At 44.2% G+C, this 26989-nt stretch overlaps 1 protein-coding gene across 1 annotated transcript in view; it reads right to left on the reverse strand.

The window, feature by feature from the left end:
• Window positions 1–26989, reverse strand: part of GATB (glutamyl-tRNA amidotransferase subunit B) — a 249958-nt gene that overhangs the window by 55421 nt on the left and 167548 nt on the right. Inside the window, exons 10-11 of the mRNA XM_082243457.1 lie at window positions 4392–4525; window positions 2132–2210 (exon numbers count right to left, since the gene is read on the reverse strand). Of these exons, the coding sequence (XP_082099583.1) occupies window positions 2132–2210; window positions 4392–4525 (213 nt within the window). The remainder of the gene's footprint in view (window positions 1–2131; window positions 2211–4391; window positions 4526–26989) is intronic.

Consider the following 26989-nt stretch of genomic DNA (forward strand, 5'->3'; position numbering starts at 1 on the left):
TCGGCATTGACAGAATTAAAAAAAAATAAATAAAAAAGGTTTACAGAAATTTGTAGAGCAAAACAGCAAATTGTGATTTTTATGAGACACAGCCAAGCTGAGAAGATCCAATTTATTGTGTCACATCCTACTGGCAGACACAATGAGTAGAGATTTTCATAAAGTAGATAAGTATAATCTATAATCACAGTTTTATTTGCTAGTTATTTCTCAGCTACAGATGTTCTTAAATACACAAAGAATCTGAAGTCTCCAGTGGTAAATTAACATGTTACTTCAAAAAAAGAAGAAAACTGCAGCAACGTCAAATATACTTTACAAGGTAAAATTTAGGAGTGTGGCATCAGTGTTAGTTATTGGGGTACCAAAAATTTATGTGGCAGAGGTATTGGCATGTACAGCATAATATTTTTAGTAACTGGATGAAATAAAATGCCTGGTTTAAAGGCAGCATAAAAAAGGTACACATAACAGTAGATTAAACCCTGTCTGGATATACCGTACCTAACAGTACACAAGATTACAAAAAAACAACACCGTTTTATAGCACTAGTTGAATAAGTATATCAATGTGCTGGAAAATATTTGTCTTTCAAGAGTCAGAGGTCAATATACTGTAGTTGTGAAGATTTTCAGTATTACACACTTGAACTATGGCAGAGGTCTTTTAAACAGAAGATCAAAGGTAAGTCATACTGTTTTTTTCATTTTTTACAGTACAAAATTAACAAAACTGACAGATACATAAGCAAAAACATTGGTCCTGTGACCCCTGAGAAGGACCAATGATAGATGCTGTCAAGAACCCATAACTCAAACATGTTTGAAAACATTGGGCTCAGGTTCCCTAAGGGCAGAAGCCCTGGAGAAAGGAAAAATAACCACCAAGCTGGGTGAAAGAAGAGGGAGGAATTGAAAAAAAGGACCACCCTGGGAGGAATGAAAGAGGGGGGCAGGTGGAAAGGAAATACATGGCAGGCAGCCATAGATTATAGGTCTTAACTCCATCCATAAAGTGAATCGTAAGTGTCTAACATGCCTTCAAGCCAGCAAATGGGGAACTGCCTGGGTCTCATAACTGACATTTTGATGTAAAACACTGAGTTACTGACCCAGAACAAGATTGCAGCTAAGGACTTCTGACTTTTCTGATCTGCATACTTCTTCCTGACCAGTGACTGAGTATTATAACAGCCAGGAAAAAAGCATACCTTAGAAGCAACTAGCATTTTCAGAAGGTGGTCAATGGCAACTCACAGATTTCTAATATGACAGATTTATTGTTTAGAGGGATATGTAGAGGGGGAAAGATATTTCCACAGAAGGTGATAAATATAACCCCAGGAAAGCAAGGACTAGCTTCCATGATGCTCTGTCCCATGAAGCTTTAGAAAAAGAGGGGGACCCCAGGAGGAACACAGAGGGAGCCAATGAAGAACTTCAGGTGTTTGGGGTAACTGAAAGAAAAAAGATTCTTATAGAGGACCCTTAAGTGTGTAAAGCCTTTGAGCACGAAAGAAGGGCTCTATGTGAGCAAGAACACCCGAGGAAGGCCTCAGAAGGGTACAGAAAGTCCAATGGCAATGAAGAGGAGCAACTTGCAAAAGGGAGTGTACAAGAAGTGCAAAAGCCAAGGTGTTAGAAATAGGATATACAAGCCCTAACCAGAGCCTGCAGTGACCAAGAGCTAGGTGTTTTGTGATTCCAAACCGAAGAAATTGCAGCACAAGAAACAATTTCTAGGATGGGATTGCCTATCACCACACTACATGAGAACTACCTCACATGACAGATTACAGAGTATGGGGGGAGAGTCTTGCTTGTCCATGAAAAAAAAGGGACACCCGAGCTAGAAGTTGAAATGTGCCTAACAGGAAAATATCAGGGAATTAGAGATGCTGGGAGATATCTGGGTGAAAGTCTGTAGAGTATCTCAAACAAAAAACTGTACCACGATAAAAAACTCGTTACCAATATAAAACCAATGTGCCAAGTATTATTTAGTTACAACAAAGGTGCTTGTATCCAATTAGTACACAAATCAAACTTGTAAGCCAGAACTTATAATACTGAGAATGCTAAAAATAAAAATAAAATTGCTTAAGGTAATAAACACAAAGTCTTTACATACCTGTTGGGCCGCTGATGAAGAAATTACTCTGTTCTCCAGCAGTGTCACAAGTTCAGCTAACGAGGCGGGAGTTATCACACTAGGAACACCAAAAAAAAAAAAACACAATAAATCTCCAATTCTTAAAAAAAAAAAAATAATAATTTTGCATTACTAAATTCCTATGCAATCTCCAGCAAAATACAAGACTTATTCATAAATATGCAAAGATAATGATTTTTAGCTGTGTCTGCTTTGTGTTTCTAAAGGTATTCTGTAAAAAAAAAAAAAATAATAATAATGCTCTATAACACAGGTGTCAAACACAAGGCCCGTGGGCCGAATACGGCCGCTAGGCCATTTCATGTGGCCCTCGCACCCAGGGCATTTTTCAGCTGGAATGTGGTGGAACACCGGCCTGCCACCTCTGTCTCTTGCAGATCACTGCCTACCCTGTGGTAGGGCACAGAAGTGCCGATCATTGATCCACCGGCAAGTGAGAGAGAGACGTGGAGCCACCTACGCTACTGGGAGGTACTAGAGTTAGGCCGATAAGATGTGAGAAAGATTTTTGAGGGGCGGGGGGGAACTCTGTACTCCACACACTCCTGAACTCTGCATGCCCCGTACTTCTTATCTCTGTATTCTGTACGTAGCGCACCCATAAAACCTGCACTCTGTATGTCATAAACTCCTCAACCCTGCAGTCTGTACAAGGCGCATCCCTGAACTTTGCAATCTGTATGTAGCGCACTTGTGATCTCTACACTCTGTACACTGCGCACTCCTAGATATCCAAGTAGATACATAGTCTTACAGATACAACCGGCCCTTTGAGGACAATCCGAATGCTGATGTGGTCCACAATTAAATTTAGTTTGACACCCCTGCTCTATAAAGCATGGTGGCAGGAGATAAAGGCATACTTAGAGCCAAAACTGATATTAAAGTCTAATTTTTTTCATTAAAATAACAAACATGTCTTACTTACCTGCTCCGTGCAGTGGTTTTGCACAGAGCAGCCCAGATCCTCCTATTCTTGCGGTCCCTTGTTGGAGCTCCTGGCCCCTACCTCTGTTGAGTGACCCCACAGCAAACAGCTTGCTATGGGGGCATCCGAGCCACAGCTCCCTGTGTCTATTCAGACACAGGCCCCTTTCTCACCTCATTGGCTTGCTGACTTTGATTGACTGCAGCAGGAGCCAATGGTGCCTCGCTGCTGTCTCTGCCAATGAGGAGGGGAGTCCCACAAAGCTGAGTCAGGTTAATATTAGGGGGGCTGCTGCACACAGGTGGTTTTTTATCTTAATGCATAGAATGTGTTAGGGAAAACAAATCTTCTGCCTTTACAACTACTTTAATATTGTGCTTTTATGTGACAAAAAGGACGCTGCACACAGTGCAAGTTCAACCAACCACACTTCTTCAAACAGCAACTCAAAACACACCTAAAGTGCATACTGGATAATGGGGCACAATGTGAAATGACATGTTACACTAATCAAGAGGTACATCACACAAATTTCCTCAGAATAAAGCCTTCCTAGCCAACAAGATCCCAATTTAAACCTGATCATAAAATTGACCATAGCATGGCATGGCTAATGCTTTATTTGGTTCCATGCCCTTGGGTAAGACGGATGCTTGCTGGCCAATTATTTTGGGTAAGGGGGACCATTACCACAGTTTTCCAAATGGTCTGATCACATGGTTTCCTTACAAGATAACTTGCATTGGCAGCATATTCCAATGCAGTTTTCCTGCTCTGTCCTCTACTGACAAAACACTTGGCTGAACTAGGTAACTGTTATCGATGTGGGTGCTGTGAAACTGACGAGCCAAAGGCAGAAGGATCATACCTCCATATCCACGTTCACACTGAGGGCGGGTTTGAAATTGTGCGAGTTTAGCTGAACTTGCTTTCAAACCCGCATTTCAGTGCGAGTTCAGGGTAATTTGAAAGACATTTGTGCGGCTTCATGCACAGATGTCTATTGAAATTGCCCCCGAAGTTGCCAAAAGTAGTGCAGGAACTACTTTTGGGAATCGGTGCCGCGCCGCAAAGTTGGCAGCGCACCGATTCAGGTGGCGCCATTGCCAGAAATAGGCTTCAATTTGGCATGCGATTTGACATGTCAGATTGCATGTCAAATTGGCCCTATGTGAATGGGGACTTACTATATTTTTATGCTTGCACTAAAAGAATAAAGTTTTTTTGGCAGGAGGATTTTTTCCTAAACCCTGAATCAGCTTTAGAAATTACCTTCTAAACAAATCTCACCTTTGTTTGATAGTGAGATTTTCCTGCCGAAGGTAGCCAAGAAAATCCTTAATTACCCATCCAATTATCTTCTTTGGGTCAACTCTGGTCATTCTGACCACAGTTTCAAAGAAATCTTTGAGTCCATCTTCATTCTAAAGAAAACATGCATGCAGGAGAGAAACAGAAACATTTTTATAAACAAAACAATTGGTTCAAAAAGGTTGTTAAAATGCATCACACAATTATACAGCTTTTTTTCTCTTGGTCAATACTTATGCATACATAATGGAAAAAAAAAACCCATAGCTACATTTAAGAAGATAAAGCTGAGCTGAGCGCCAGGCAATCAATTAATGCATATAAATCAATATTTAAAATACAACTGGTATATGGGTCTAAATTTATCTCAATATCCGCCTTCTGCAATCCTTAGCAATTAGGTGCGTCTGCATTACACGTGAGCCGACAAGAAGGAAAAAAGAAAGACCACATCACTGCTCCTTCATGATCCAATCAGCAGGCCAGAGTGTGCTCTGGAGCAAGCTATGCTGTTGCAGAGAAGAGCTGACTATTCTGGCTAGCATGGAGGCCTTGAGCACAACGGGAGCTAGACAGATTTACAATACTCCGACGGGTCAAACAATTCCTGTACATGTGTTTAAGATGCTTATCTACAGTTCAGTTTTAAGTAAACTTCTGTTAACATTTCTCATGTAAAGTTTTCCCTTATTTGAATTTTAATGAGACCACTCACTTAGCAAGAGAACCTGCAGCTGTTTTAGTGGTGAACTATCCGCCACAGGGAACATTCACCAGTTCTTATCTTCAAAATGCCAGCAGACGTTAGAAATACAGGTTTTTATTTTTAGCAACAGCTTGAAAAATTACCAGAAACAATGCCAAAATTTCTAAGCCTTTTCTATTGTTATCAATGAAAGCAAATGTTCCCTTATGCCTCGTTTCCACTGAGTGGTACGGTACACAATTTTTGCTGTTTCCATTGTCAAAATTTGTAAATGGTACCCTAATTCCGAACCGTACTGTACCACTTTTTTGGTACCCTTTCATTGGGGTAGCAAGCACATTAGTACCGTAAAAACAGGGTAGAGCAATACTGTTGAGGTACTGTTGAGCTTTGGTACTGTTGGCAGTGGAATCGCAAGCCTGATTAAGGTGTACCGTACCGAACCGTACTGAACTGTACCGAACCGTACCGTACAGTGGAAACGAGGCATTAGACATGCATTACTGTTCCCAGTATGAAATGACTGGCTACTGATTTGTACAATAATTTGTCCACCCCTGCCTCATTAAACAAACTTAACAGTACAGATTCTGCAGTGAACAGACAGCAGAATTTAGAGGCCTAGAGCTGAACACATTTTGCAGTTCCAGATCAACAGTGTACCAAAATATAAATGTTTTTTGATTTACAAAACTTTGAAGAGAGAAAGAGGTTTTATACATTGGAAATTTCAAGGAACTTCAAAGCAGGAGCATGATGATGAAAAACAAAAAAAAAAAAAAAAGACAAAACATGAAAAGTGAGGATTTATCGGGAGGTTATATTTGTTTTGTGCGGACTCCCAGTTTGTCTTTGGTAAGATGACATATTTTAGTATCTGCCAGGACTCCAACAGACTGATAACTACAAAGTGAAAAGCAATTTAGAAGATCACAGGCATGCCATTACAGACAAGAATCTATTTTAGCCAAGACAATACACAGTACAAGACAGTTGGTGGTACGAAACTTAAAATTATGATTTCTGTGCTTGAATGTAAACAACTATACAGCACTTTACATCATCTCTATCACTTACCCCTTTGCACTGAGAACAGTTTGTGCCAAGAGATTATTAGAAAACGGAATCAATTAGGGGAAATGTAATAGTGGAATGAATAAACTAACAAATGCTTTCCATTTTCTTCTTGGGCTGGCCAAGGGATCTGTCTCAATCATCTAATTAAATACCTTAAAGTGGTTCTAAAGCCTAAACATTTTTTACCTTAATGCATTCCTTGCATAAAGGTAAAAAATGTATAAGCGTCAGCACCCCCCCCCCCCCCTCACCCATCATTCAATCCAGCACTGTGCATGTCTGCAGCTCTTCTCTCCCCTCACTTTCAGGTCTCAGTGGCTTTGCTGGGGCACTGCGAGCCATTGGCTCCTGCTGCTGTCAATCACAGCTAGTTAAGAGGGAGCAGGGGGTGGGGTAGTTGGGCTCTGGAGTGAGCACCCACAAGTGCCCCCTTTGGAAGCAGCTTCCTGTGGGGGCATTAGACAGAGAGGAGGGGCCAGGAGTGCCAGCCAGGGACCCGAAAAGAGGAGTTTGGCACGTTTTTTTTTTTCATACCTTTACAATATCTTTAACTTACAAGATTCAAGGAGGAAAACAGCAATAGTTTAACAACACTACTATAAACAGCATCCACAACAAAAACATCAAGGTGGTGCCAGCCTTCAGTAAAAAAAAATAAATAAATTATAACAAATATGTAATATACTGCAGCCTAAAAGACCTCCTCAGGTGTAATGGCTGCATTCATTTTCATTTTTCAGGCCAAGAACATTTTCGGCAAGTACAAAAAGTGTGTTATTTGTAGAATTACCAGGTGGAAATAAAGAGAAAAAAATGCTGAAGAAGAAAAAAAAAAAAAAAAAAGGATGCAGGCCCCACACTTAAAGAGGAAGTAAAGTCTTTTTTTTCATTTGTACCTACAGGTGTGAATATCTCCTTAACTTGTACAGTTTAGGAGATATTCAGAGTGCATGCAGCCAATGACGTCATTGGCGCATGCGCTCTGAAGGTCTGGCTTATCATGCCGGACCTTCAGAGCCTGTGCCGTAAACTACCACTCCCGCACGCATGCGCAGGAGTGATGTCATCGCGGCTCCAGCCACTTACAGTGCCAGAGCCCACGAATTCGGAAGAAACACCGGGAAAGAGTTCAGCTGTCTCAGCAGTGTGCATCCGCCGCTGGAGGGCTTAGTTCTAAGGTAAATATTTCATAATGCTGCATACTAGCACATTATGCCTTTGTCTTACAGGTTTTTTTAAAACAACCTCTTTAAGGACTGGTAAGATGCAATATATTCAGTTTTTGTTTTTGGGATTAGATACACTTTAAAGAGACCCCATCACAAGGAAGATGGACATATTGCTGCATGCAAGAAGTGCAGACACCTTACCTCCCAGAACATCCAGTCATGGCCAAAGCTCCAAAGTATCTGAGTAGTGTTGCAGCTTGCTGCCTAATCAAGGTGAGGCACTAAGGAAATCTACTAAACTTTATGCCAATCCAGTCTATGGAAGGATATACTACATCACATAGGGGTTTCCTATTAATCATTTTTATTGCTTTATTGCATTACACCAATGCACTTTTAGCAGTAATCAGTTGCTTTCTCCACTCATTAGAACATTCAGTCAACTTAATGTCCAAATTGGATAGTACTAAGCTTTCTAGTCAATTGAATATATTAATAATGTCTATATAAATAATTATTTTGTGGCCAGTTATGTTAGTTACAGTGGGGATCGAAAGTTTGGGCACCCCAGGTAAAAATTTGTATTAATGTGCATAAAGAAGCCAAGGAAAGATGGAACAATCTCCAAAAGGCATCAATTTACAGATTAGATATTCCTATAATATGTCGACAAAAGTTAGATTTTATTTCCATCATTTACACTTTCAAAATAACAGAAAACAAAAAAATGACATCTGCAAAAGTTTGGGCACCCTGCAGAGTTAATATCTTGTACTGCCCCCTTTGGCAAGTATCACAGCTTGTAAAAGCTTTTTGTAGCCAGCCAAGAGTCTTTCAATTCTTGTTTGAGGTATCTTTGCCCATTCTTCCTTACAAAAGTCTTCCAGTTCTTTGAGATTTCTGGGCTGTCTGTCATGCACTGCTCTTTTAAGGTCTATCCATAGATTTTCAATTATGTTGAGGTCAGGAGATTGTGAAGGCCATGGCAAAACCTTCAGTTTACGCCTCTTGATTTAATCCTCCGTGGATTTCGAGGTGTGATCTATCCATTTATAGAAGCCATCCTCTCTTTAACTTCAGCTTTTTCAAAGATGGCATCAAGTTACCATCCAAAATTTGCTGAAATTTTATTGAATACATTTTTCCTTCTACTCGTGAGATGTTCCCTGTGCCACTGGCTGCAATACAACCCCAAAGCATGATTGATCCACCCCCATGCTTAACAGTTGGACAGAGGTTCTTTTTAATAAATTCTGTGCCCCTTCTCCAAACATACCTTTGCTCATTCCGGCCAAAAAGTTCAATTTTAACCTCATCGGTCCACAGAACTTGTTTCCAAAATGCATCAGGCTTGTCTATATGTTCATTTGCAAAGTTCAAACGCTGATTTTTGTGGTGAGGACGTAGAAGAGGTTTTCTTCTGATGACTCTTCCATGAAAACCATATTTGTACAAGTATCTCTTTATAGTGGAATAGTGTACCACAACTCCAGTGTCTGCCAGATCTTTCTGGAGGGATCGTGCAGTGAAACGTGGGTTTTGAATTGTTTTTCTCACAATCCTGCGAGCTGTTCTGTCTGATATTTTTCTTGGTCTTCCAGATCTTGCTTTAACTTCCACTGTTCCTGATGACTGCCATTTCTTGATTACATTCCGAACAGAGGATATTGACATCTGGATACGCTTTTCTATCTTCTTATAGCCTTCTCCAGCTTTGTGAGCGTCAACTATTTTCAGTTTCAGTTTTCTAGACAACTGCTTAGAAGATCCCATGGTGCTGATTGTTGGGGCAAGGTCAGATTAGTCTGGGCATTTAAAACCTTTGAGATTGACATCACCTGGTCTTCCCAGACAATGATTGAGAACAATCCATGACACTGGCAGGTCTCAGCCTTGCAAAGGGGGCAGTGCATGCTATAAATTCTACAGGGTGCCCAAACTTTTGCAGACACCATTTTTTTTTTGTTTTCTGTAATTTTGAAAGTGTCAATGATAAAAAATAAAATAGAACTTTTGTTGACATATAGTAAGAATGTCTAATCTGTAATTTGATGCCTTTTGGAGATTTTTCCATCTTTCCTTGGCTTCTTTATGCACATTAATACAAATTTTTACCTGGGGTGCCCAAACTTTAGATCCCCACTGTAGGTGCTGTCACATATTCTTTTTAAAGAATAAATAAAACTGAAGAAATATGTGATGCTAATTGTGGAGGAGCTGCTGGATTGTTTGGGTTCTTCTGCCTTGCATTTGCGATGACCGACCCTGTACCTGGACTCAAGTGACGCTGAGACATCTGGAACTTTGCCAACTACCAGCGCTACAGATATTTAAAAAAAAAAAAAAAAATGGAATAAGATAGATAGGAAAGTGTTTTGGCTTAAAGTTGAACTTCCAAACCATTTAATACTTAGTTGGAACATAGGAAAATACACAGCTAGGAAATCTCCCAGCTTGTGACTGGATATTGAAGAGGAAGCAGCTGACTGATCAGTTTGCTCTCCACTTTAGTCAGCATGATCCTTTTCAGCACACGTACAAGCAGCACAACTGATTGGCCCCCCAACTGCTGCCCCAAATGAAGGCACTTCTATTAACCGCATCTAAAAATAAATTTTACACTGAACAAAATTATAAACGCAACACTTTTGTTTTTGCCCCCATTTTTTCTTTAGCTGAACTCAAAGATCAAAGACTTTTTCTACGTACAGAAAAGGCCTATTTCTTTCAAATATTGTTCACAAATCTGTCTAAATCCGTGATAGTGAGCACTTCTCCTTTGCCATGATAATTCATCCACCTCACAGGTGTGGCATATCAAGATGCTGATTAGGCAGCATGATTATTGCAAAGGTGTACCTTAGGCTGGCCACAATAAAGGTCACTCTAAAATGTGCAGTTTTACTGTATTGAAGGGGGGGGCGTCAGTATCTGGTCAGTATCTGGTGTGACCACCATTTACCTCACGCAGTGCAACACATCTCCTTCGCATAGAGTTGATCAGTTTGTTGATTGGGGCCTGTGGAATGTTGCGTCACTCCTCTTTAATGGTTGTGCGAAGTTGCAGGATATTGGCAGAACCTGGAACACGCCGTTCGTATACGCCGATCCAGGGCATCCCAAACATGCCCAATGGTTGACATGTCAGGTGAGTATGCTGGCCATGCAAGAACTGGGATGTTTTCAGCTTCCAAGAATTGTGTACAGATCCTTGCAACATGGGGCTGTGCATTATTATGCTGCAACGTGAGGTGATGGTCGTGGATGCATGGCACAACAATGGGCCTCAGGATCTCGTCACAGAATCTCTGTGCATTCAAAATGGCAATAAAATGCACCTATGTTTGTTGTCCATTACATACGCCTGCCCATACCGTAACCCCACTGCCACCATGGGCCACTCGATCCACAACATTTACATCAGTATACTGCTCACCCACACGATGCCATACACGCTGTCTGCTATCTGCCTTGTACAGCGAAAACCAGGATTCATCCGTGAAGAGAACACCTATCCAAAGCGCCAGACGCCGTCGAATGTGAACATTTGCCCACTCAAGTGAAGATGCTGGATGTGGAGGTCCTGGGCTGGTGTGGTTACATGTGGTCTGCGTTCCAGAGGACAGTTGGATGTACTGCCAAATTCTCTGAAACGCCTTTGGAGACGTCTTATGGTAGAGAAATGAACATTCAATTCACGGGCAACAACTGTGGTGGACATTCCTGCAGTCAGCATGCCAATTGCACGCTCCCTCAAAACTTGCGACATCTATGGCATTGTGCTGTGTGATAAAACTGCTATTTTAGAGTGGCCTTTTATTGTGGCCAGCCTAAGGCACACCTGTGCAATAATCATGCTGTCTAATCAGCATCTTGATATGCCACACTTGTCAGGTGGATGGATTATCTCGGCAAAGGAGAAGTGCTCACTAACACAGATTTGTGAATATTTGAGAGAAATAGGCCTTTTGTGTACATAGAAAAAGTCTTAGATCTCTTGAGTTCAGCTCATGAAAAATGGGGCAAAAACAAAAGTATTGCATTTATAATTTTGTTCACTGTATACATTAAAATGAACATGCAGTTCCATTAGCTGGTGTGTTGTTTAATATCTGTCTGGAGTTCAGTTTGTGGGCATAAATGTCAATTTGTCACAGTTCTGTTCTGCACTGAGGCCTGTTTATCAGAAGTTTTCTGGAGAAATCCCATTTCCACTGCCAATACAAGCAACTATGAAAATTAAGGGTGGTGACAGACATGCAGAGTTAGCACAAAGATAAACAAGATGTGAGCGTGCCTGTCCTCAAACCTGCAGTGAAGTAACCTGCTTTTGGTTGATGAACAAAAATGACATAGATTTGTCATTCATACAAGCACATCATGTTAGCATTTTATTGCACCTCACTGCAACGCAACCTGGAGGTGCAGAGCAGTGAGGTGCGATAAAATGCCAACATGATGTTCCCTTTTGGTTACTGGCAATGTGGGAAAAAAAGCTAGTCACTGCTCCATAGTGGAAAACTGTGCACAAAGCAAAATTTACATGGAAAGAACTATAACCCATATCAATCAATAACAATTCACTCCACTGAAGTTAGGGCAGTACAATATAGATTTAGACTGGCTGCTGTGGATATTATATTTGTTTTTAGCAATATGCCCGCCATTTTCAGTTATGCAAAGAAGCATCTCAAGAGAATGAAAATAGTGAAAAATACATTTAATTAGCATAGGCAATAACAAATGCAGGATGGCTAAAATAATTGTATGGTTTCCAGGCAGCAAAGCATTCAATATGTGGTTTAGTTGGACCATTATTGTATGCATCAACAGTTTCTTAGTCTACTCTTCAAACAATAACTGACAACAGGTTGTTATAGCAACAGGCAACATATACAATTTTTTTGGGCTAAATTACTAGCTATAGCTCTAGACAGTTAAGTAGTTGTTACTGATTAAACTAATGTCTAAAGGATAAGATACATACATGGAAAAAAAGCAAAGGGGTCAAAAAGAATAAACAAATTATTATAAGACAACAGAAGTGGGTCAGTATATGACATGATTATGCACACGAGGTATAAAATGATTATGCCAATGGTCAGGTCATAAATGGAAGAATAAAACTGCAAATACAATGCAGGGCCAGCGGTTAAAGTACACCTGTAGTGGAGCTAAATTGACCACAGTGAAGTTTGCTTGAAAAAAACAGAAATCTCTATTTGTCTACAGGCTTGTTCCAAACTGCCTCCATAAACCCTCCCACTTCAAACCTAGGCACTCTATTATTATATACCTTCAAACCAAAGCTGTAAGTTCAAGGTCTGCACCCCATGTTTGTCTGACTGTGATGGGTCAATGGGCTAAGTGCAGGAGTAGGGATGGAACAGCCCACAGGAGAACCCTACAGCTCTATTCAGAATTTAGAAAACCTTGAGGTTTGGGGCTTCCTAGATACACTAAAAATGTTGGCTCTTGCACCCAAGTGTCAGTCACTGGGCGCACTGTGTATGTTTCAGTTGTATATCACAATAATTTATTGTGATACAGAAAGGGTAATATATTTCTTTTGCTGTTACCTTAACTTCCTTTTGATGAAGACAAACACTAAGGCCCTTTTCACACAAAGGGTCCGTTCATCTCCACCTGTCAGTTTTTCTGGCGGACCTGATTGGACGCTCCATTCCTCGCTATTAACCGGTGGGTGTAAACAGACTTGTGTCTGTCTATACCCGTCTACCTCCAATCCGCTTAAAAAAAAAAAAGGAAAGGTGAGGAGGAGAGGTGAATTGTACCTTGTTTTTACATGACACACTGGGTCCTTCATTTGATAGTAAATGTTAAAGAAAATTGAATGAATACTGGCACAAAAAAAACGGAAGCTATAAATACCTCTAATAATTTACTTTTATTTTTACTTTAGCGAACAAGCTGAAGATGGAAGCTGAATGGTTCCAGTTTTGATAAATTTGCCTCATTGTTTCTTTGCGGGGGCTCTCTAGAATAATTTGGTTTAAAAAAATAAATAAATAAATCAATAAAGCTAAAATAGTTAGATCAGGGCTTGATCTAGGTTAGTGTTAATGTCAGTGTTAGCATTAGGGTCTGTGTTTGGTTTAGTGTTAATCTGTTTTAGGTAAGATAGAACAGGATTTTATATTTAGCATCAGTGCCAGTATTAGTGTCAGTGTTTGTGTGTTTTAGGTAGGATTAAAAAAACTCAAAATGCAGACTATTGTTTCAGAACAGTACCAGGGGTACAAACAAATATGCACACACATATGTGGCGTCCTCATGCACTTTAAGAGTAGAAGTTATTTTAGATTTTTTTTGGTTATAAGTCAGGGTAGTGGCAAGAAATATACTGTACAGCTGAAAATGTAAAAAAAAAATTTTTTATTTAAAAAAATTATTTCTCTTACGTCCTCTGACAGTCGCTGCCTCCTCTAAGTCATCACTGTTGGGGTATTGTCCTCTGCTCCGCAGGAGTAGCTAGGCATATAGACTTAGTTAAAAACAAAAGGCATTTGCATATACACACCCCTGGGGGCTGTCCCATCTGGTCAATACCCCCTTGCAGTGATCACTCCCAACTCAGTTTGGTAGCATAGCAGTAGGTAATAAGAACCCCAAAAGAGGGGCGGGGCGGGGGCGGCGACTGTCGGAGGACTCAGAGAAAGGAATTTTACAGGTAAGATGTTACAAAAATTCAGTTTTCTCTTACGTCCTCCGACAGTCGCCGCCTCCTCCAAGTCATCACTGTTGGGATGTCCCAAAGCCGTATGGGAGACGCAACCGTAGAAAAGGCAACGCATTACCCACATCAGAGAAAGGAATCTTACAGGCACCGTAAGAGAACCTTCTGGGCAACAGAAATAAACAATGCTCAACAGCCCAGGAAAGCAAATACTAACAGCCAGGGACCCATAAAAAAACAAGGGTCCTTCATGGCACTGCCGCACCTTGCGGCCAAAGGAAGCATCAGCTGATGCCAGAACATCAGCTTTGTAGAATTTTGAGAAAGTGTGCAACGACGACCAAGTCGCAGCCTTGCACACCTGGGCCACCGAGGCCCGATGCCAACAGGCCCAGGACATACTCACAGATCTGGTAGAGTGCGCCTTAACAGGGAAGGGTGGAACCCGCTCAATGGTCTGTCTGATCCATTTGGCAATAGTTGCTGCAGACGCAGCCATGCCCTTCCGAGATCCCTCAGGAAGGACAAATAGGGAATCCGTCTTCTGAAAGGATTCCGTAGACGACAGGTAAACCCTGATCGCCCTGACAACATCCAAGGAATGCAAAAGCAACCTCCTTCGGATGCTTAGGCTTCGTACAAAGCGAAGGCAGGACAATGTCCTCATTAAGGTGAAACTCAGTGATCACCTTGGGAAGAAAGGACGGGGGTGGTCTCAAAACCACCTTATCCTTGTGAATTATCAAGTAAGGAGAGCGGCAAGACAACGCCGCCAGCTCCACCACTCTGCGAGCCGAAGTGATCGCCACTAAAAAGGCGACCTTTCTTGACAGCAGAGGCAACGATATCTCCCTGATGTTTTCAAAGGGAGCACGCTGTAACACGGACAGAACCAAGTTCAAGTCCCATGGAGGTAAAGGCTCCTTCCTGGGAGGAGCCAAATGTCGCACACCTTGAATGAAGGTGCGAATCAAAGAATGAGATGCCACAGGGCGTTGGAAAATGATAGCCAGTGCAGACACCTGGCCCTTTATCGTGGCCAGCGCCAGGCGCTGGTCCACTCCAGACTGGAGGAAAGCCAACACTCTCGACACCGAGTAAGAGCGAGGGGAGAACCCCCTGGACTCACACCAGGCGAAATAAGCTTTCCAGGTACGGTAATAGATTTTACCAGAGGAGGTTTTCCTAGCCTTGATTAGAGTTGGGATAACCTCAGGGGAGAGACCCTTGTCCCTCAGGACCTGGGTCTCAACAGCCAGGCCGTTAAAGCCAGCGACTGTAAAGCAGGATGGAAGATAGGTCCCTGAGACAGTAGATCTTCCCGCATTGGCAGTTGCCATGGAGGCGCCACTGCCAGGTGAACAACATCGGCGTACCAGGACCGGCGAGGCCAGTCCGGCACCACCAGAATCACCAGGTGCGGTTCCGAGGTTAACCTGCGGAGGAACCTGGACAGCAACTGAATCGGAGGAAAGGCATACATCAGGCGATACTGATGCCAAGGGGCCACTAACGCATCCGAGGCGTCTGCCAGCGGATCGCGCGTTCTTGCCACGAACCTTTCCATCTTTCGGTTTAGCCGAGATGCAAACAGATCCACGTCCGGGGATCCCCACTTCGCACACAGCATTTGGAAGACCTCCGGATGTAGGGACCATTCCATCTGGTCCAGGGTCTAGCGGCTCAGATAGTCAGCCTGCCAATTCTCCATACCCGGAATGTAAACTGCCGAGATCGCCGGGACATGAGTCTCGGCCCAAGACAGAATGTCGGTCACCTCCCGGGCCGCCCGAGCACTCCTGGTGCCCCCTTGGTGGTTGATGTAAGCTACCGCGGTAGCATTGTCCGTCTGTACCCGGACAGGACGACCCCGAAGATGGTCCGACCACTGGAAGAGACAGAGTTTTATCGCTCGCAATTCCAGCACATTTATCGGGAGGGAGGATTCTTCCCCCGACCAAGTGCCCTGGGCAGACAGGTTGCCCAGGACCCCACCCCAGCCTGACAGGCTGGCATCCGTAGTAATCACTGTCCACACCAACGGACAGAAGGACTTGCCCTCCGCCACCGATGGGGACTGGAGCCACCACAGAAGAGCCAATCTGGTCTGACGACTCAAGGAGACACTCAGACCCAGGGACTGAGGCAGTCCGTCCCACTTGGCCAGGATCTCCGCTTGGAGAGCCCGCGTGTGAAACTGAGCAAAGGGTATCGCCTCGAAGGCCGACACCATTAACCCCAGACCCCGCATACAGGTCCTGAGTGACGAGGATGGTTTGTCCCTGAGGGACCTGATCTCGTCTTGCAACGTCCGGAGCTTTTCCTCCGGTAAGAACACCTTTGCCTGAGCAGAGTCCAGATTCATTCCCAGATAGGAAAAACGAACCGAAGGAGACAAGTCGATTTTTGAATGTTGATGGTCCATCCGAACTCCCGGAGCGTCTGTACCGTGGTGGACAGATCGCGCACTAGGTCCTGGCTGACACTCGCTCTTATGAGGAGATCGTCCAGATACCCCAAGACCGCAATGCCCTGAGCCCTCAGCAGGCCCAGAACCGGCGCCAACACTTTGGTAAAAACCCTTGGAGCCGAAGCAAGACCAAAAGGTAACGCCACAAACTGGTAGTGGTCCTCTGCGATAGCAAACCGGAGGTACCGCTGATGACCCTCGAAAATGGGGATGTGCAGGTACGCATCCTTGAGATCTATCGAGGCCAGGAATTCTCCTGGGCTCAGGGAAGCCACCACCAAGCGGAGAGACTCCATACGGAATTTCCGAACGTGCACAAAGCGGTTCAGCGCTTTCAGGTCCAGAATAGGACGCACTTTGCCCTCCTTTCTGGGCACAGTGAACAGACTGGAATAAAAGCCCGAAACCTGTCCCGATGAAGCACCGGGACAATCACCCCCTGAGCAAGAAGGTCCTGAACCGCTCGGTGCAGGTCCTGCAGACGCCCCGGAGGCAAATGAAGATTTGAGGGGAAGAATCTGTCCGCTGGCCGGGAAAGAAATTCGATCTTGTATCCCGATCGAACGATTTCCTGAACCCACTTGTCCGATATCCGGAGCAGCCAGGGTCGGAGGAAACCACGCAAACGTCCCCACACCCCAGAAACAGGTGAGGGCGCCCCTTCAGGCAGAGGTGGACCGACTCGCCGCACCGGCATTGTCTGACTTCTGCTTACCCGCCCAGGGCTTCTTCTGGCCCCCCTGGGCCTTGAAGGGCTTGCCCTTGGATTGGTTCCGAAAGGCACGAAAGGACCCCTGATTGGATCTAGGCGCAGAACCCCGCTTGACTCGAAAGGACTTGTGCTTCGGGTTCTGGGGCAGCATGGTGCTCTTGCCCCCCGTGACGCCTTTCACCAGGGTATCCAACGCCTCGCCAAAAAGGCAAGAGCCAGCATAGGGAAAATCGGCAACCGTTTTCCGCGAGGACTGGTCAGCTGACCAGCTCTTCAGCCATATCAGTCGCCGGTTAAGTACCGAGACACTAGACAGGCGTGCTACTAAGGGGGCCTCATTCAAGGCCGCATCACACAGATACATGATTCCCTGGTGGATGTGATCCACCATTTCCAGCCGGGCAGGCGGCACAGCATCAGACACGAGGTTGCTCCTAAGCATCTTAGTCCAATCAGCAACCGCCTGAGCCACCAACACGGACCAGAAAATGGGTTTGAGCAGTGAGCCCGCCACCGTATAGGAATGGCGGGCTAAAGACTCCAACCGCCGGTCCGTGTGATCCCGGAAAACCGGGGAATCCTCCGTAGGAACCAAGATAGCCTTGTTTAACACAGCAACCGTGTGATCCACCTGTGGAGGCACACACCATCGCGATTCCGTAGCCGGTGCAAAAGGATAAAGCAATTTGAACCGACTAGGCACCACGAATGGACGTTCTAACGTGCGCCACATTTCATTAACAGTGTAATGAATCTCAGCAGGGCAGGGAAAAACCTGCGCCGACTTGCGGGTCCTGTGCGTCCCAAAAGAGGACACAATGCCCGGAGGACTGGGCTCATCCTCCGAATGTAAAGTTTCATTCACAAAAAGAATTCATCCATCCATGGTCGCCCGCTCTTCAGGCGACCCGGGGAGGAGGTATCAACCCCCTCCACCTCCGCCTCCCCCTCAGACCCCAGCGGGTCCAAGGATGAGCGGGACCCTGAAAAGGGCACGCTCGCAGCAGCAGCAGCCATATCACCATCTGAATCAGAGGAGAGAGACAATCTGGGCCTCTTACGAGCAGCACGTTCAGCCATCAGCATTTCCATATTTGACACCAAAGTCGCCACTACAGCGGCCAAATCAGGTCTCAGAGGGGCCACAGGAGAACTGGGGGCCCCCACCAAGGCTGGGGGGAATTTGCTGTCCTGAGAATCCATTGCTCAAAGTGAGAAAAAATAACAGTGCAAGAATTAAGTACTGTCCCTTTAAGAGCGCTGCGGAGTGCGCAGCCCACCGCTACAGCTACAGTGACAAAGGACCCCAAAACAGGAGAAGAAAAAACTGAGCCAGAAGCGATAATACAGAGAGATATTGAGAGCAATAACCTGCAGAGCCCCGCAGAGTGTTGCCACCGATGTCCTGCTTCAGAGGAAAAGAAAGTGCTGCTAAAGTAGGCTGAACATATAAGCTGCATGACCCAGGGAAAATGGCTGCCCCATAGGAAAGCATAGGAGGCTCTGCCAAAATGGCCGCCGAACATGCGGCCGAACCGATCGTTCGTCTACCGCAAAATGGTGGCGATTGGCGCCAAAACAGCATGTAGTATAGCCCATAGTGAAGCCTACATGCCTGCCCATAGTTAAAACATGGCGGACCGCGCGGTTTCACCCCGCTGCGGCCCCATACACAGTCTGCACCCCCAAACACCGAAGTGACACAGGGAAGGGGACTCCCAAACACACACAGCGCCGCAGCGCATGTACAAGCGATCCCCGCAGGGACCGCATCAGGGAGTCACACAGGCACAGACATGGGGAACACACAGCAACACAGGACTGCCACCCCATACAGAGGCCCCACACAGAAGTACTTACCTATACCAGATGGCGTGGGGAGCCTCTCAGAACGGAAAGCCGCTGTCCTCATCTGACAGGGAATGCCGTTTGCCAGGGACATTGCACTGCTGAATCGCAGATGCGTCCAGTGAGGTAGCCACCTCACAGCTGCATCCCTGCTGCGAACAGGGATGGGTCGTTCATAGTGCCAGGGCGAACCATAGCGGAACGCTCAATGGCAGGCTGGGGGTCCATCTGACCCTCTGCCCTGGAGAACCAGGGCGGCCAGTCCGAATCCCAGCACCGCATGATCCATCTTCTTCCGAAGAGTCGACTAAAACTAAAGCTGACAAAATAAACAGCTAGTAAAGTAAGAGAAAACTGACATTTTCAAAGAAAATCAAAGAAAAAATTAGATAGGCTGAGACTGTAGCCCCAGCACAGGGAAGCCTAACTACTCCTGACGCTAGGCAGATTAAAACTGAGTTGGGAGTGATCACTGCAGGGGGGAATTGACCAGATGGGACAGCCCCCAGGGGTGTGTATATGCAAATGCCTTTTGTTTTTAACTAAGTCTATATGCCTAGCTACTCCTGCGGAGCAGAGGACAATACCCCAACAGTGATGACTTAGAGGAGGCGGCGACTGTCGGAGGACGTAAGAGAAATAATTTTTTTTAAATAAAATTTTTTTTTTTTTTTACATTTTCAGCTGTACAGTATATTTCTTGCCACTACCCTGACTTATAACCAAAAAAAAATCTAAAATAACTTCTACTCTTAAAGTGCATGAGGACGCCACATATGTGTGTGCATATTTGTTTGTACCCCTGGTACTGTTCAGAAACAATAGTCTGCATTTTGAGTTTTTTTAATCCTACCTAAAACACACAAACACTGACACTAACACTGGCACTGATGCTAAATATAAAATCCTGTTCTATCTTACCTAAAACAGATTAACACTAAACCAAACACAGACCCTAATGCTAACACTGACATTAACACTAACCTAGTTCAAGCCCTGATCTAACTATTTTAGCTTTATTGATTTATTATTTTTTTTTAAACCAAATTATTCTAGAGAGCCCCCGCAAAGAAACAATGAGGCAAATTTATCAAAACTGGAATCATTCAGCTTCCATCTTCAGCTTGTTCGCTAAAGTAAAAATAAAAGTAAATTATTAGAGGTATTTATAGCTGTCTGTGACCCCGTTCGGGAGATTCACACTCTCCATTAGTCCGGTTTACTGTTATCACCAAAGGTAAAAGTAAAAGAAAATCTCATATTTTGAGTTGCCCCCGAACAGGAATAGTGAGGATATCTTCCAACACTAGTTCTACTGAACGTGGTGACAACCAGGGTTTCCCTCACTTTAGAGGGATTTTATCTCAATTCCTGTTTGGGCTATGGGACAGGATGCAGATGTCAAAAAATAAACCTTCCGCTATCCAAAATAAAAAATAAAGATTTTCTTTTAGTTCTACTGGATGCCATGCACAGCTGCTCTGGATTATGTCTGATCCAGTTTTGATAAATTCTCCACTATGTTTCCTTCCACACAGGACACATCACCTGGAATGCAAACATTACTCTGGGATTAGTAGCTGTCAGTGACAGCTTGGTCTGCGTGCCGGGGGGGGGGGGGGGGTGCAAGATTGAGCCCACGTCTAGCACAAATAAAGGTATTCACATACACTGCTCAAAAAAAATTAAAGGAACACTTTGAAAACACATCAGATCTCAATAGGAAAAATATCATGCTGGATATCTATACTGATATGGACTGGGTAATGTGTTAAGAGCGAAAGGATGCCACATCATTTGATGGAAATGAAAACTATCAACCTACAGAGGGCTGAATTCAAAGACACCCCAAAAGTCAAAAGTGAAAAAAGTATGCAGCAGGCTAGTCCATTTTGCTGAAAGTCCATTGCAGTAACTCAAAATGGTACTCAGTAGTTTGTATGGCCCCAACATGCTTGTTAGCATGCCAAACAACATCGGGGCATGTTCCTAATGAAACGACGGATGGTTTTCTGGGGTATTTCCTCCCAGATCTGGACCAGGGCATCACTAAGCTTCTAAAAAGACTGAAGTGCAACCTAGCGGTGTCCGATGGACCAAAACATAATGTCACAGGGGTGTTCTATTAGATTTAGGTCAGGCGAGCAAGGGGGCCATTCAATGCTATCAATTCCCTTATCCTCTGGGAACTGGCTGCATACTCTCACCACATAAGGCCGGGCATTGCCGTGCACCAGAAGGAATCCAGAACCCACTGCACCAGCGTAGGGTCTGACAACGGGTCCAAGGATTTTATCCCCATACCTAATGGTAGTCAGGATGCCATTGTCTAGCCATTAGAGGTCTGTGCGTCCCTTCATGGATATGCCTCCCCAGACCATCACTGACCCACCACCAAACCAGTCATGGTGAGCAATGTTACAGGTAGCATAACGTTCTCAACGACTTCTCCAGACCCTGTCACGTCTGTCACATGTGCTCAGGGGCGCCAGAGGTGGACCTGCAAATTCTGGTGTTCAATGGCAAATGCCAATCGAGCTCCATAGTGCTGGGCAGTGACCACTATAGGACGTCGGGCTCTCAGGCCACCCTCATACAGTCTGTTTCTGATTGTTTGGTCAGAGATATTTACACCAGTGGCCTGCTGGCGTTCATTTTGTAGTGCTCTGGCAGTGCTCGTCCTGTTCCTCCTTGCACAAAGGAGCAGATGCCGGTCCTGCTGATGGGTTAGGGACCTTCTATGGCCCTGTCCAGCTCTTCTAGAGTAACCGCGAGTCTCCTGGAATCTCCTCCATGCTCTTCAGACTGTGCTGGCAGACACAGCAAACCTTCTGGCAGTGGCACGTATTGATGTGCCATCCTGGAGGAGTTGGACTGCCTGTGCAATTTCTACAGGGTCCCGGTATCGCCTCATGCTACCAGTGGGAACACTGACCCTGGCCAAATGCAAAACTAGTGGAAAACAGTCAGAAAAGGTGAGTAGGTAAAAAAATGTCAGTGACCTTCACCTGTAAAAGCATTCCTGGTTTTACAGGTGGTTTGCCCATCTAGTGAACCTGTTGTTAATTGCATTAACACAAAAGCAGTTGAAACTGATTAACAACCCCCTCTGTTACTTTACTGACCAGATCAATATTCCAGGAGTTTAATTGAATTGATGTTATACTCTGATTAAAAAGTGTTCCTTTAACCACTTTAGCCCCGGAGGATTTGGCTGCTCAATGACCAGGCCCTATTTTGCGATTCGGCACTGCGTTACTTTAACGGACAATTGAGCGGTCGTGTGACGCTGTACCCAAACTAAATTAATGTCCTTTTTTTACCACAAATAGAGCTTCCTTTTGGTGGTATTTGATCACCTGTGCGATTTTTATTTTTTGCGCTATAAACAAAAAAATAGCGACAATTTTGAAAAAATTACAATATTTTTCACATTCTTTTATATGAAATTCTCAACAAAAAAAAAATGTAAAAATCAAAATTTTTTAACATTTTAGGCCAATTTGTTTTCTGCTACATATTTTTGGTAAAAAAAAAAAAAAATCGCAATAAGCGTATTTTGATTGGTTTGCGCAAAAGTTATTGCGTTTACTAACTACAGGAAAGATTTATGTAATTTTTATTGTTTTTTTTTTTACTAGTAATGGCGGCAATCTGCGATTTGTTTTTTAGGACTGCGACATTGCGGTGGACAGATCGGACCAATAACTGACATTTTTGACACTTTTGGGGGGTACCAGTGACATTACTACAGTAATCAGTGCTAAAAATATGCACTGTTACTGTAAAAATTACACTGGCAGGGAAGGGGTTAACAGTATGGGTGATCAGTGGGTTAAATGTGACCCTAGGGGCATGATTCTAACTGTCAGGAAGCGTGGCTTGTAATGTAATCACAGAGACATGCGATCCTATATAGCAGGATCACATAGCCTCTGTGATCACTTCAGGGAGAATGACAGATGGCTGTGTTTACATCAGCCGTCTGTTCTTCTCTCTCAGCTGCAGGAGATCGCAAGTGGCCGGCGGCCATCGGAGCTGCCGGTCACATGCACTGGCTCCCCAGCTAACGAGCGGGGGCACGCTCACCCCCTAGAGTCTCCTGAGCGAGCGATGTAGTATAACGTCGCTTAGCCCAGGAGCGGCTGCCTGCCGCAGTAAAACTGCGGCGGGCGGAGCTCAAGTGGTAAATTTTTTTGAGCAGTGTATGCGGCAGAGCAGCTTAAAGCTCACGTCATGCTATTCCATATGTATATCTTCAGTGCTTTTCCAATATTGTCTTTATTTTTGTTCTCCAAATTTTTTTTCTCCGTCACTTTCTTTGATAGTAATTACTTATATGAAATGTATATGAGCGATAGAGGTGTTGAAAATGATCGGCGCATCGATGCATCGCGATGCAACCTTTTACGATTTGGCAACGATACGAAACCCAGATTAATTGCGAATTGCGCGTGACGTCATCCTGGCTCCTCCCCCTCCCTGCACAGAAGTGTCATTGCTGGAATGACACACGCTGGTGGCCTGGCTAAGTTCGGCACTGTTCCCCCCTCATTGGATGGTGTAGCCTCAGGAGGCGGGCGCTGCAGTACATCAACGTCCTGCCCTCACCCACGCTTTCCTCCTTCCTCTGGATTTGTAGCTCTGTCACCATCCCCATGGGATGAGACACAGAGTCTGCTTTAGGAAATGAGCTGCGAGGGGAGGAGGAGGGGTGGTAGGAGTGCTCGGAAGGTGAGAGACCAGCCTGTTATGCCTAACGTAAGTGAGGGGTAAGTGCATAGAAGTGGCACATCCCCCACCTCTGCTGTACCTCCAGTCTGTGTGTGCCTATCACATTGGGGCTTTTTTCTGTCTAGTTCTTCCTGAGATTTCCCTATAAACTTTCCCACCCAGAAACATCCACTTGCAGACATACAGTGGGTACGGAAAGTATTCAGACCCCCCTTAAATTTTTCACTCTTTGTTATATTGCAGCCATTTGCTAAAATCATTTAAGTTCATTCTTCTTCCTCATGAATGTACACATAGCACCCCATACTGACAGAAAAACACAGAATTGTTGACATTGTTGCAGATTTATTAAAAAAGAAAAACTGAAATATCACATGGTCCTAAGTATTCAGACCCTTTGCTGTGACACTCATATATTTAACTCAGGTGCTTTCCATTTCTTCTGATCATCCTTGAGATGGTTCTACACCTTCATTTGAGTCCAGCTGTGTTTGATTATACTGATTGGACTTGATTAGGAAAGCCACACACCTGTCTATATAAGACCTTCCAGATCACAATGCATGTCAGAGCAAATGAGAATCATGAGGTCAAAGGAACTGCCTGAAGAGCTCAGAGACAGAATTGTGGCAAGGCACAGATCTGGCCAAGGTTACAAAATGATTTCTGCTGCACTTAAGGTTCCTAAGAGCACAGTGGCCTCCATAATCCTCAAATGGAAGACGTTTGGGACGACCAGAACCCTTCCTAGAGCTGGCCGTCCGGCCAATCTGAGCTATCGGGGGAGAAAAGCCTTGGTGAGAGAGGTAAAGAAGAACCCAAAGATCACTGTGGCTGAGCTCCAGAGATGCAGTCAGGAGATGGGAGAAAGTTGTAGAAAGTCAACCATCACTGCAGCCCTCCACCAGTCGGGGCTTTATGGCAGAGTGGCCCGACGGAAGCCTCTCCTCAGTGTAAGACACATGAAAGCCTGCATGGAGTTTGCTAAAAAACACCTGAAGGACTCCAAAAAAACACCTGAAGGACTCCAAGATGGTGAGAAATAAGATTCTCTGGTCTGATGAGACCAAAATAGAACTTTTGGCCTTAATTCTAAGCGGTATGTGTGGAGAAAACCAGGCACTGCTCATCACCTGTCCAATACAGTCCCAACAGTGAAGCATGGTGGTGGCAGCATCATGCTGTGGGGGTGTTTTTCAGCTGCAGGGACAGGACGACTGGTTGCAATCGAGGGAAAGATGAATGCGGCCAAGTACAGGGATATCCTGGACAAAAACCTTCTCCAGAGTGCTCTGGACCTCAGACTGGGCCGAAGGTTTACCTTCCAACAAGACAATGACCCTAAGCACACAGCTAAAATAACGAAGGAGTGGCTTCACAACAACTCCGTGACTGTTCTTGAATGGCCCAGCCAGAGCCCTGACTTAAACCCAATTGAGCATCTCTGGAGAGACCTAAAAATGGCTGTCCACCACTGTTTACCATGCAACCTGACAGAACTGGAGAGGATCTGCAAGGAGGAATGGCAGAGGATCCCCAAATCCAGGTGTGAAAGACTTGTTGCATCTTTCCCAAAAAGACTCCTGGCTGTATTAGATCAAAAGGGGGCTTCTACTAAATACTGAGCAAAGGGTCTGAATACTTAGGACCATGTGATATTTCAGTTTTTCTTTTTTAATAAATCTGCAACAATGTCAACAATTCTGTGTTTTTCTGTCAGTATGGGGTGCTATGTGTACATTCATGAGGAAGAAGAATGAACTTAAATGATTTTAGCAAATGGCTGCAATATAACAAAGAGTGAAAAATTTAAGGGGGTCTGAATACTTTCCGTACCCACTGTATACTTGCAGATAGAATGCCTTCCTTTTTTCTTTTTTTTTTTCATTGATGTTGATGCCAAAAGACTCACTAATGATTTGTTAAAGTGATACTAAAGGGTATTATTATTATTATTTCAGGTACTTATATAGCGCTGTCAATTTACGCAGCGCTTTACATATACATTGTACATTCACATCAGTCCCTGCCCTCAAGGAGCTTACAATCTAAGGTCCCTAACTCACATACATACACAGTAGGGCCATTTTTTTTTTTTTAATACAGGATCCAATTAACCTACCAGCATGTCTTTGGAGTGTGGGAGGAAACCGGAGTAGGACACTAGGCAGAAAAAAAGTATGTCTGCATTCTCTGATCATTCCTTGTATTATGTCTGTAGTCTGATCATCTCTTGTAGAATGTCTGCAGTCTCTGACCATCTCTTGTATCATGTCTGCAGTCTCTGACCTTCTCTTTTAATATGTCTGCAGTCTCTGACACTCTTTTTAAAATTTCTGCAGTCTCTGACCTTCGCTTTTAATATGTCTACAGCCTCTGATCATTTCTTGTATCATGTCTGCAGTCTCTTATCATCTCTTGTATCATGTATGCAGTCTCTGACCCTCTTCCTGTAGTGTGTCTGCAGTCTCTGACCCTCTTCCTGTAGTGTGTCTGCAGTCTCTGACCCTCTCCTGTAGTGTGTCTGCGGTCTCTCACCCTCTCATGTAGTGTGTCTGCAGTCTCTGACCCTCTCCTGTAGTGTGTCTGCAGTCTCTGACCCTCTCCTGTAGTGTTTCAGCGGTCTCTCACCCTCTCCTGCAGTGTGTTTGTGGTCTCTGACCATCTCCTCTAGTATTTAGGGGGAGCCCGGAGCTCCTTTTTAAGTTGTTGTCTGCTGTATTTAGACTTTGCTACATGTGTTGAGTGTTTTTTCTTTTTTTAAGAACAGATAAAATAAAAAAATGGAGTTCTTATGACTGCTTCAATTTTGTTGATGAAAACCATGGGCATTATTCATGATGCATCGTGATACAACGCAGAATCAAATGGAATCGAATCGAATCATGAGGCCAGGGAAGATGCGCACCTCTAATGAGCGACATACTCAAACTGAGAATGCGGCACTGTGCTCTGCATCTGAAAATTTTATGCTGTTGACGTGAAAACTTTATTTTCTGGGACTTCAGAGGCAAAGTTGCCACTGCAAGTCACCTTGAAAGCATGTATAGAAACGAATAAAAGGAATATCATATCCAAAAATCTATTTGTTCCTGATATTTACTGTGGGCCCCCAGTACAGTGAACTTATCCTTTGAAAACCTCTGAGACGATTGCGATTTTAA

The sequence above is a fragment of the Pelophylax lessonae genome (genome assembly GCF_965119305.1).
Source record: "Pelophylax lessonae genome assembly, chromosome: 1".
Taxonomy (NCBI): Eukaryota; Metazoa; Chordata; class Amphibia; order Anura; family Ranidae; genus Pelophylax; species Pelophylax lessonae.